Source organism: Bombina bombina, chromosome 5 (genome assembly GCF_027579735.1).
Source record: "Bombina bombina isolate aBomBom1 chromosome 5, aBomBom1.pri, whole genome shotgun sequence".
Taxonomy (NCBI): Eukaryota; Metazoa; Chordata; class Amphibia; order Anura; family Bombinatoridae; genus Bombina; species Bombina bombina.
The window spans coordinates 739,658,198-739,669,666 of record NC_069503.1 but is presented as its reverse complement, the minus strand read 5'-3'; the positions used below and the strand labels follow the sequence as shown (position 1 = coordinate 739,669,666).

At 37.1% G+C, this 11,469-nt stretch overlaps 1 protein-coding gene across 1 annotated transcript; it reads right to left on the bottom strand.

Moving 5' to 3' along the window:
- Positions 1-1,008: 1,008 nt before the first annotated feature.
- LOC128661608 (vigilin-like) lies at positions 1,009-10,539 on the bottom strand. Its single transcript, XM_053715842.1, has 2 exons — positions 8,879-10,539; positions 1,009-1,080 (listed from the first exon to the last, which is right to left on the bottom strand). The coding sequence occupies exons 1-2, from the start codon at positions 10,409-10,411 to the stop codon at positions 1,009-1,011; spliced, it is 1,605 nt and encodes a 534-aa protein (XP_053571817.1). The 5' UTR covers positions 10,412-10,539.
- Between the last annotated feature and the right edge of the window lie 930 nt (positions 10,540-11,469).

Sequence of the window (11,469 nt, the reverse complement as noted above, 5' to 3'; positions counted from 1 at the left end):
TAAACATCTTTCCAATGTACTTCTACATTCTAATTTGCTTCATTCTCTTGGCATCCTTTGTTGGAGAAGCAATGCACTACTGGGAGCTAGCTGAACACATCTGGTGAGCCGATAACATATCCACCAATCAGCAACTCCTGAGCTACCGAGGTATCCTTTTCACCAAAGGATACAAAGAGAACAAAACAAATTAGATAACAGAAGTACATTGAAAAATTGTTTAATTTCACATGCTCTATCTGAATCATGAAATAAAAAAATATTGTGTTTCATGTCCCATCTGTATAAATGACACACAGCAACTTTTTCTAAAAATATGTAAAACATTTGCGCCAGTAATTAAAAAAAGCATTGTATTGAAGAAAAAATATACTATATATTGCATATTCTTTGCCTCTTCAAAGGAAAAGCTACTCTTTTGCCTTCCTGTAGAGACCACAACCATGTTGTGGGGCTGTGACGGGAAGTAATAGACCCTGCACTATAAAGTAACAAAGAAAAGTGGCTATTACAGGGCTTTTTCAGTCTTCTTAACAGTAAAGAGTGATATGTGACTATAAGTTATTTTATAACAAGACATAAGTCTCACAATGTGCATTAATTCCTTTACTTCTCTCAATTGGCAGCAAAACAGTAACAACAGTTAAATGCTGAAGAATGTTTATAAAGTAGAAATATGTACTAAGGCCCAACAGCTTCACTTTCTTTGACATGTTATAGATCATTCATTTTTTTGTGACCAAAACATAACATGTCAAATACTGGATATAAATGAACTAAAACTGTTCAACGGCGGCCTACTAAAACCATACATGGGCTAAAAAAATAAATCTTATAAGGAAATACTTTATCATCATGCTATAGATAGTTTATAGAAAAGAAAGAGGGATTTATGGCAGTATCGTTCAACTATATAAAGGGATTTAATAAAGCTGAGTTTGAAAACATTTTTCACAAAGAGAAACACCAGAATAAGGGGACATGATGCCAATTTGGAAGGTAGTAGGTTTAGGAGTAATTTGCGGAAGCACTTATAATAGATGTAGCGAGGACAAATACCGTAAGGGAACTCAAGAATGCCTGAAATATACATAAGGATAACATAAGAATGAATTGTTCAGAAGGAAATCAGTACTCACTTGATGAGATTTATGGTTCTTAAAATCTATGGGCTAAATTACGAGTGGAGCGCTATTGTTTGCACTCGAGCGATATCGGGTTTTCCTGGCCGTTTGCGCACAAGTTAAATTTCGCTTGTTTTACAAGTTGAAAGTAAATGCGAACGCTGAGTGAAATAGAAATTTACGCTAGAATGATTACTGGGACTTCAGAGCTCAGAGAATAAATAAAATATATTCTGCTATGTGCAGAACATTGGATTATGAAATATGCAATATTATCTTCTTATGTTGTGCTTTTAAACAACCGCAATCAAGTTTGCGCGAGTTCTGGGTGTTATTTTTTTTTCAAACTTTTTTTCCTCCATTGAAGACTATGAGGGAATGCGATTTTGTGTTCGCGACTTCTCAAAGTCTATTTGTTACTGTGACTTTGCAATTGCGAGAGAGAGAAAAAATAATCGGTTTTAACGTTCAAATGCGAGCCCAAAATACCGCTCCACTCGTTTTCTAGTCCTATTTGTTTTTTCAGTGAACTTCGTATCACACTATCAAAAAGGGTTTACCACCCCTGGACTAGGCTGCCAGTGCTTGTAAGGTTTATAGAAGTGTTAGAGACAATGATAAATGATAACCTGAAATATTTCACACAAAATACAACCAGCAATACTACAGACAGTTCACACAAATACCGTTGGACAGGGAAATGAATGACCAGAGTTTATACAAGTGAACAACATTATAGATAACACCTTGGGAATGCTATACTGCAACATATTAGTAGCATCTCAAAGGTTAAATCAATATATTCAATATTTGTTTTTTCTCTCACATACCTATAAACTCCTCAGCCACAATTCACAATCATTTAACATGGTTTACATTTAGTTAAAATTCTCCTTGCATTGTGTTGCTTTAGGAACCATTGCTCTATGTTTTATATGACTTTTATTAAAAAAAACTGCTGAAAGTGCTCAATATAAAATAGAAAAGCAGTTTAAAAATATAACAGCTGGACACAGAACAACAGGTGTTCATGTATTTTCACACAAACATTTATATAGAAAATGTTATAAAAATGGCATGCATAAAATTACCACAAAAATTCGATCTTAGTGGCGCGCTAAATTTATCGTGCATGCAATATAGCAATATCGTGGACCATGTTAATTTGTGCACATATTACAAGTTGGAAGTAAATGTGTTCACTCGTGCACAATCAAATTCAACGTGTGTTGGGATAGCGCAACTAAAGACCTCATGTAAACGCTTAGGGCAAAAATATAAGTTGCACCAAAATTAATACATTACAATAAACAGTTTACACTCATTTAAACACTATCTGTTAAAAATCATTAATACAAATATTTATAAGGGTTCAGACATAGGTATATGGCCACGTATTTGACTGCAAAGGCTATAATACATATCTATGTATCTAAATAATAATTCTATAATAATATTTGATAATGTGTTTTGCCGTGTAGCCATAGAGGGCAAGAAATATTCTTTGTATTTTAAATATATTTTCCTAATATATATATATATATATATATATATATATATATATATATATATATACTTTATATATATATATATATGTAGATCTATACATATATATTCATATAGGTATAGATATCTATTTTTAATTAATATTATCAGATCTGTGTAAAAATATATATTTTAAAATAAACAGAAATGATTTTTTCTTTGTGAAGAACATTGGAATGTAAAATATGCATAACGTGCTCCAGGTTGCACACTGTAGGTCTGATGCAGTGCCGGGTTAGTGCACATGAAGAATTAGTTATCTTAAGGTGTGTTATGTAAATCTGAAATATAAAATATTGAAAAAAAAATTATTATTATTATTAATAATTATTATAGATACTGTAATAGATTCAAAAGATTCTATTGATTTTTTAGAATATTTTAGTACATCTATAATTATTATTTAAAATTATTATTAATATTTTTCAATATTTTCTATATATTCTATTGGTTTTTTTTTAGAATATTGTAGTAAATCTATAATAATTACTTACATTCATTATTAATATTTTTCAATATTTTATATTTAATAAATACACACCTTAATATAACTTATGTCGGGTTAGTGCACATGAATAATTATCAAGCTGCGGTGGTCAGGGGCGCATATACGCGCCCCTGTCCTCCGCAGCTCACTTCTGGTGGGCTGAATTCCCCTTGCGTAATTCAGCATTGCACACGAGCGCTATTTTGCGCTTGCGTGCAATCCCGCCCCCTACCTGTGCACAGCCAATCACGAGTGGGCAGGAGCTGTCAATCTCCCTGGTTGGACAAGACCAGGGAGACTGAAATTCACCACCTAAGAGGTGGCGAAAGGGTAGGGAAGCAAGCGGTCTGGTTACCGCTGCTTGTGAAATACGGCGTGACAGTCGTAGGCAGGCGAAAGCCTGCCAAAGTGGTTGATACATCAACCCCTTAGTGTACTCCTGTCAGGCTTATGTGGACAAAACCCATCAGGAGTACACTAATTCTTCATTTGACCCTAACCTGAAAAGAGTTATATTAAGGTGCATATTTCTTAAATATAAAATATTGAAAAATATTAATAATTAATGTAAATAATTATTATAGATGTACTAAAATATTAATTATGTTAATGTAAAACATTTCAATCCTGCACTGCACAATTGCCTTAATCCAGTTTTTAGGCCTGATGAAACAGCCCTTGGGAGACTAAGAAAAACATCACCTGTGTTTTATTTGATTTTATTAAAGTTTTTATCATCACACCTTGTTGTGTACCGTTCTTCAAGCTATACATGCATCCCTCTTATTCATACAAGAGTTTATGCTGTGGAGGGTTCCTGATAGCTGGGAGATCAGTTGCTGGACAACTGTGAGGTTCCAGTCAGCCTTTATAGCATCTGGAGGTGCTTATTGTTTGCGAGTACCTTTATCATCTGAATCTTATTAGATCTTTTGTGACTGTACTAGGTCATAGTGGTGCCTTTGTTTATTTAATAATTGTAAAATATATATCTATATCTATATGAATATATATATATATATATATATATATATATATATATATATATATATATATATATATATATAGGTATAGGTATATGTATATAGATATATATAGAAATATATATTTAAAATAAAAATATTTTTTTACGGTATGTGAAGAACATTAGAATGTGAAATATTAATAACTCCTATCGGGTTAGCGCCCGAGCGATAAGTGTTAGGTTTTTTTCTTCTAGGCTCTCCATTGAAGTCTATGGGAGAAGAGGTTAGTGGAGTCACAAGTCCTTTCGTTAGCGCTTGTAGGGTTTCACTCACTCACAATAGTTTTAATTTCAACTTGTAATACGAGTGATAATCTGTGTGTGGAAAATCTTTACTGGCGATGTTATCACTTGATGGAACGCGCTAAATTTGTCTTGTGGGCAGAATCATAACTGCTTTTCTCTTTATAATAGAAAAAAACCCTTGGGTTTACATCATACTGCTGTGACACAATAAAAAGCCCTTGGGTTTATGTGGGGTGATTACTGTTATTACACACATTATTTTATATCCACAGTACACAGAAACCTTCAGTCCAACCCTTGTACTTAAAGTCAACCTCCAATGTGCCAACAACACCAAATTGAATAGCTGAAGCATACAAGAGGTCACTTATTGGTTCTCTTCCCAATATAATTATCAATTATTCTTGATAAGTATTGGACTTTGGTATACCAGCAGTCAAATAAAGAACTTGACCTGTCCATATTCTTATGATTTTTTTCTGTGCATATTAGTAAAAAATGTGATTCTTTTTAATGTTTACCTGTGCTTTTTGATAACCCTTATTTTTTCTGTGCTCTTATTTCTGTAATATCTGTAAACAGATGATAAAGTGTAGAATTTGGTAAATAATATGAGAATTACATAAGAGCCCACTAGGTGGCGATGTCTAAGGTATGTCATGTGTGGTTGGGGGTGGGGTCTTGTGAGGTATTTAAGGTGAGATTGTAACAAGTATATCCATACATGACTAAGGACTTGTGTCCAAAACATCGTTGATTCTGTGGTCTGGCTGTACAAGCTGAATAAACCTGTCTAAAGATATTGGTGGTGCTTCTCTTTTTGTTCATGGTTCTTTAATGATTCAGATAGAGCATGCAATTTTAAGCAACTTTCTAATTTACTCCTATTATAAATTTTTCTTCGTTCTTTTGGAATCTTTATTTGAAAAAGCAGGACTGTAAGCTTAGTAGCCGGCTCATTTTTTTTTTGGTTCAGCACCTGGGTATGTATGTATGTATGTATTGGGTACTTGTAAAGCACGGCTAATCATCCGTAAGGGTCTCATTTAGCCACTAATCAGCAAGCGCTACCCAGGGTTCTGAACCAAAAATGGGCTGGCTCCTAAGCTTATATTCCTGCTTTTTCAAATAAAGATACTAAGAGAACAAATTATCATTGATAATAGGAGTAAATTAGAAAGTTGCTTAAAATTGCATGCTCTATCTGAATCATGAAAGAAAAAGTTTGAGTTTCATATCCCTTTACGGAAAACTCAATCTTACAGTACACTGTCCCTTTAATTTCAGCTACATAGTCACATCAGACATTAGATCAAGTGCATGCCGTAGCAGCCCATTTAACTCAGTTACTTGCCCATATCAAAACTTTAGGTCAGGTTATGCCTCAGTAAAACGTAATTAGCAAGATTACAAGTAGCGCATTATGAGTTTTCCACGCGATGTGGTCTTTTCGCAATCAATTTCCATTGCACAGCTATTACAAGTCTTGAAAAATTGCGATTGCGCGCATGCATCCACCTTTTACGCAACAATCCTTTCCACGCTCGAAGAGCTGTAGTTAACAGTTTTGAAGTTAGAATGGCTCAAAGATACGAAATCTCCGGTGTTAGAAAAAAAAAAGCAGACGCAGGGAATTTACATTGACATACATATACATACATAGAGAAACAAGTATTTATTTGTTTAGACATGGAGATAATGAAAAGATTTTACATTACAATCTTATGCACATTAAACAATATCTAAGAGGGATATCTTCAAAGCGATATTCGCATATAGATCTCGAGATATCTAGATATATATATATTCATAAACATATCTTGCTATAAATAGATCTATCAGTCCAAATATCATCACATATATAGAGAAATATTTATTTAGAAATAAAAAGAACATATTCTGTTTTACGAAAACATTTTCGCAATAAGAAATATTCGCATTTTCATGTACACTTTTCAGGGAGAATAGGTCATGGGCTTTGCGCAACATATTAGACTTTTTGTGTGTGTTTTTTTTCTTTTTGTCTTCTCCATTGACTTCTATGGGGAATACGTGAACGCACAAGCGATTTGGCTGTTTAGATTACGCGGCTTAACGCGCACGCAAAATAAGTTATTTTGCAACTTGTAATAACTGTGCAACCTCAAATGCAAAAAAGTGATAATGCAGACGGTGTTTTCGCAACTGATTTCGTGTGCAACTTGTAATCTTGCCCATAGTGTTTTACAGAATCCATGGCCTCTAGTGGTAAATCCTGTGTTACTGCATTTTGCAGAATACACAGCCTGTAACCTACAGCCCTGCGTGCTGTGAGTGCGTTGTGGTTAATGTGCGTTAGGGTAAAGCATCTGATTGGCTGCACCGCACAACTTGTCTGACTTGAAAATAAATAGCTTAACTCGTGCTGCATGTATAACATCACCAGAGCCAGTGGTGACATGTGAGTTACCCACTAATCAGTTAAAAAAAAAACTGGAATCAAAGAAAGGGTTTGTCATTTAAAGACATGTTACCTTTCTCAGTTTAGTGTCCCTTTAAGAGTTCTCTTGCGCATACAGGCAGGGCCATGCATACAACTGGAAGGAAGGAGAGATAGGAGCACATATGGCCTTGCTGGCACACCAACACAGCAGTCAGGCAGAAAGGAGCATTGCCAGTGTGCACTATAAAGGAGGTGACTGGCAGGGCCGCCATCAGGGGTGAAAGGGGTGACTCCAGGGGGCCCCATGAGGCAAGCACAACTATTATTTAAAAAAAAAAAAAAAAAATTGGCAGCCTTCAGAGGACACTACAGCAGAGTGCTAATTAAGTGCGGGAAATGCCATTATAAGGAGTAAATCATTAGCATTTGAGAGGATTTCTGAGTGTGCACTAAACCACTATGCACAGTTTGAGACAGACTCGGCACTTCAGTTTGTACAGTGCATACCTCCCAACATTTCAAAATTCAAAAGAGGGACCCCCCCCCCCCCCCCGCATGTGGGCGGGGCTTAAAAAATCATAAGACCAAAGTAATATAAATAAAAAAAAATATAAATTCATAGATTTTAATACACTTAGGCAGCAAATCAAACACAAGCTCAAACCATTGGTATGGCTATGTGAGCTATGTATTTAATTATCCTTTGCACAGACATTGCTAAATATTTTTATCTTAATTGGACATTTAATAATAAATTCTTTAAAACTGCTCTCTGCATTCCCCATTAATATTCTAAATTCTGGCCTTTAAAGTCAGCAAAAATGCACAGTAGCACACTACATAGTATACACTTATACATGCAGATACACACAAACACTACATAGCATACACTTATACATGCAGATACACACACACTACATAGTATACACTTACACATGCAGATACACACACACACACACACACTACATAGCATACACTTACACATGCAGATACACACACACTACATAGCATACACTTACACATGCAGATACACACACACTACATAGCATACACTTACACATGAAGATACACACACTACATAGCATACACTTACACATGAATATACACACACACTACATAGCATACACTTACACATGCAGATACACACACACTACATAGCATACACTTATACAGGCAGACACACACACATTACATAGCATACACTTATACATGCAGCATACACTTATACATGCAGATACACAGACACTACATAGTATACTACATAGTATACACTTATACATGCAGACACATACACTCTACATAGCATACACTTATACATGCAGATACACACTTATACATGCAGATACACATACACACTGCATAGCTTACATTTATACATGCAGACATACACACACTACATAGCATAAACTTATACATACAGATACACACACACAGTTATGGATACAGATAGACACACACTACATTATATATGTGTATCTGTAATTCATTGTATGGGGTCCTGGGGATGGCAAGCACATTAGCTGGCAGTCTGCGGCTGCCACTGTTCGTTACACTGTTCGTTACCCTGGTATTAGCACTGCTCATTGTATAAAACTGAAGGCATGCTAGTATTATCACCAGGGGTTAGATATCATCACTACCAGAGGTAGGTTATAGAGGTCACCATTACCCTTGGTCAGAGTGTATACAGCCTTCTTACTCCTGCTTAACCCACACACCATTCCTTTTCCACAGGGATTATAACAGGTATCAAACCCTGTGAGAGCAAAGACAGCTGCTTCTGAGTATGGGCCCAATAGAATTTTAAAAAAAAAAAAAAAAAATGTTTTTTTTTTTTAAATGCCTGGGGCAAATCGGGACAGATGGCTAGCAAGTCGGGACAGAGGGACAGACCCCTAAAATCGGGACTGTCCCGCGAAAATCGGGACAGTTGGGGGGTATGACAGTGTGTGTCTGAGTCAGACTGCATATCACTTTCATTTGCAGAGGAGGTAGGACTTACTTAGTAAATGTTTTTTATTTCTTTGTGCAATTTCTTTTGTGCGCTCATTTTCCATTCTTAATGCTAGCTCCAGCAACTCCTTTTTTGCTTGCTGAACCCCCTGGGGGTCACCTTCAATACGAATGTGATTGCTCTTCTCACTGTCTTGGGGAATGCGCACAGAGACTTTGTATTGATCCTTAATCCTGTTAATATTTGCACCACTCTTTCCAATAAGATGTCTGTGAAACCGGTGTTTAATGCTTATTTCTGCAAAGTCCATTCGTGAGTTCAGGTCCCTGACTAGCACTTCCATTTGTTGCTGAGCTACAGTCACATCTTCTGTAGGCCCTTCCAAAGAGATCTTGTCTTCCCCTTCTGTAAACTCAATGTGCACCTTTGGTATTTGCTGTGTGATCTTTGCCAAGTTCTGTCCTTTTTTGCCAATGATGAATCTATGCAGCCATGAAGGAGCAGACACAGAAGCCACAGTGAAACTGTTCGCCTTTGCATACACTTCAGTTAGTGCCTGGCCCAATTTTTCAGGCTCCCCCCTCAGGATGACTGTCTCAGAACTACTGTCGCTGGGTGGAATCTCCACTGATACCCCCGTGCGCTCCAGGATTTCTTGCAGGCTGTTGCCCTTTGGACCAATGACGTATTTGTTTTGCGATTTCCTCACCTCCACGGCAATGCTGGTAGTTTTCTTCTTCTTTTCTTCATAAATCTGCTTGATTCTTGCCACTGCCTGAGCTAGCTGTTCCTTCTCTCCAGTGCACACAATTTCAGTTTTGTTGACACTTGGTGGAGGGATGTTTATTCTTGTGCCTGTCTCCTGCATTATTTCATTAACCAATTTGTTGTGAGGTCCAGCAATAAAAGGGTGGTAGGCCTTCTCTACCTCAAATCGTTCAACTGCTCTTTTATCCTGTTCAGCAGATATGAGCAGAATCTCATGACGTGCCTTTTTGATGCCCTCCTTGGTGCCAGTGATCTTGTCCTGGTTGCTAGCATCTTCAGGCCGGGGGATTTGAATTTTGGTAGCGGTTTTTAGTTCCAGGTCCTGCAGTTTCTCTCCATTTTTGCCAATCACAAAACTGTGGTGTTCTTTGGGGATAGCAACTGATGCAGACGCCTTAGTCTGAAGTCGGGTCACTATCTCCTTCCGTGCCTTCATAACAGAGTCCAGTTTGCCAGATACCATGATTGACAAGCCTTGATCTTTGGCCAGAGACAATTCCAACTGGGCTCCAGTCTTCTGCATTATGTCCAAACAAATTTTAACCTGCTCCCCCTCTCCAAATTGGGCCATATCCTTGTACCTGCGCTCCTCCAGGGGAACATGGAACACCTGAGTAAAAATGGAAGACTTGATTGGCCTAATCTTACTCCAAGCCCCTGTAGGCTCCGCTTGAGTCTCACTGTTCAGCGCTTTCTCTGGGATGGGTGGGAAAGAGTCCTTATAAGTGGGGGGATCTGTTTCTTCCTCCGATCCCATGGCCACCACTTTGACCTGCGGCTGGGTAAGCCCACTGTGATGCTCATTAAAGCTTTCCTGGGTTAAAACCACCACAGAGCTCATTGTCCCACGCAAATCCGTGTAACCACAGCTAAAGGGTCAAAAGCCAGAAAATCTGTCCGGTGAGCTGAACGCTTCTTTCAGCCTGCCAGCTTCCTCCTATTCCCAGACTCACTCTGTGTCCCGATCCGCTGACTGCCGGGGCTTCTTTGTGCAATTTCTGATTGTAACTTCAGTGTGGTAGTTGTATGGTGGGGCCAGGGGTCCATAAAAACAATTATTTAGCAATATGCAGCAGTGTATTTGTGTTTATTTGACAATGCTGTAGAAATTCTATATTTAAACCCATGCAGAAATGTTTCCTCCTCAATACACAAATGGTAGGTGCCCTTTTGGCAGATATGATTTTTGTTTATTTATAAATATATTTTAATTACATTCCGGTTTACTGCCCCTTTATGCAAGAACTTTCCAGATGCCAGGAGGCATTTTATCTAAGATTTTTACAGCTGTATTAAATGTTATACTCTCAGGCTAAGATTGCTCAGTGTTTGAAATGAGACAGGTTAACTTAACACTGTTCAGTTTACGCTACAGCTGACTTAATTTTGAAATACATACAAACAAGCCTAAATCATGCATTTAACCAGATCTAATGGTATGAGACTGAGTACCACAGCTTATGGTTCCACCAAGACCATATAGAGTACAGCATTTTCAAAATCCATAAGTACAGCTGACAGATGGAAACATTTCTACACCAGTTTTGAAGTGGTGGGAAAAGTACTTTTGAAAGGTTGACATATGCTTGGGGGGGGGGCAAACATATGTCAACCTTTCAAAAGTACTTTTCTTCATCTACCCATTCTGACAGATCATTAATATGCAATTTTGAATTCACAGAAGTATTTTTGTTTGCACATTTACAAATATAATTTTTTTTAAATTGATCTCTTAATTTCTGCTTTTTTTATCATGCATGTCACACACTGTTGATTTATGGGATGGCAATGTGCAGAAATGTTACCTCCTGTGAGTGTTTCTGTGGGTGTCTGTGTTTATGTCTTTGTGCTTTTGTTGGTGTCTCTATGAGTGTGTATGTATTTTTTCTGTGGGTCTCT

Bases quoted from the DNA above. Each gene is read 5' to 3' on its own strand.
- LOC128661608 (XM_053715842.1), bottom strand. From the start codon at position 10,411: ATGAGCTCTGTGGTGGTTTTAACCCAGGAAAGCTTTAATGAGCATCAC. The intron at 1,081-8,878 runs GCACAAAGAAAT...TGTATATTTCAG, and splicing joins ATGAGCGCACAAAAGAAATT to GCATTCTTGAGTTCCCTTAC.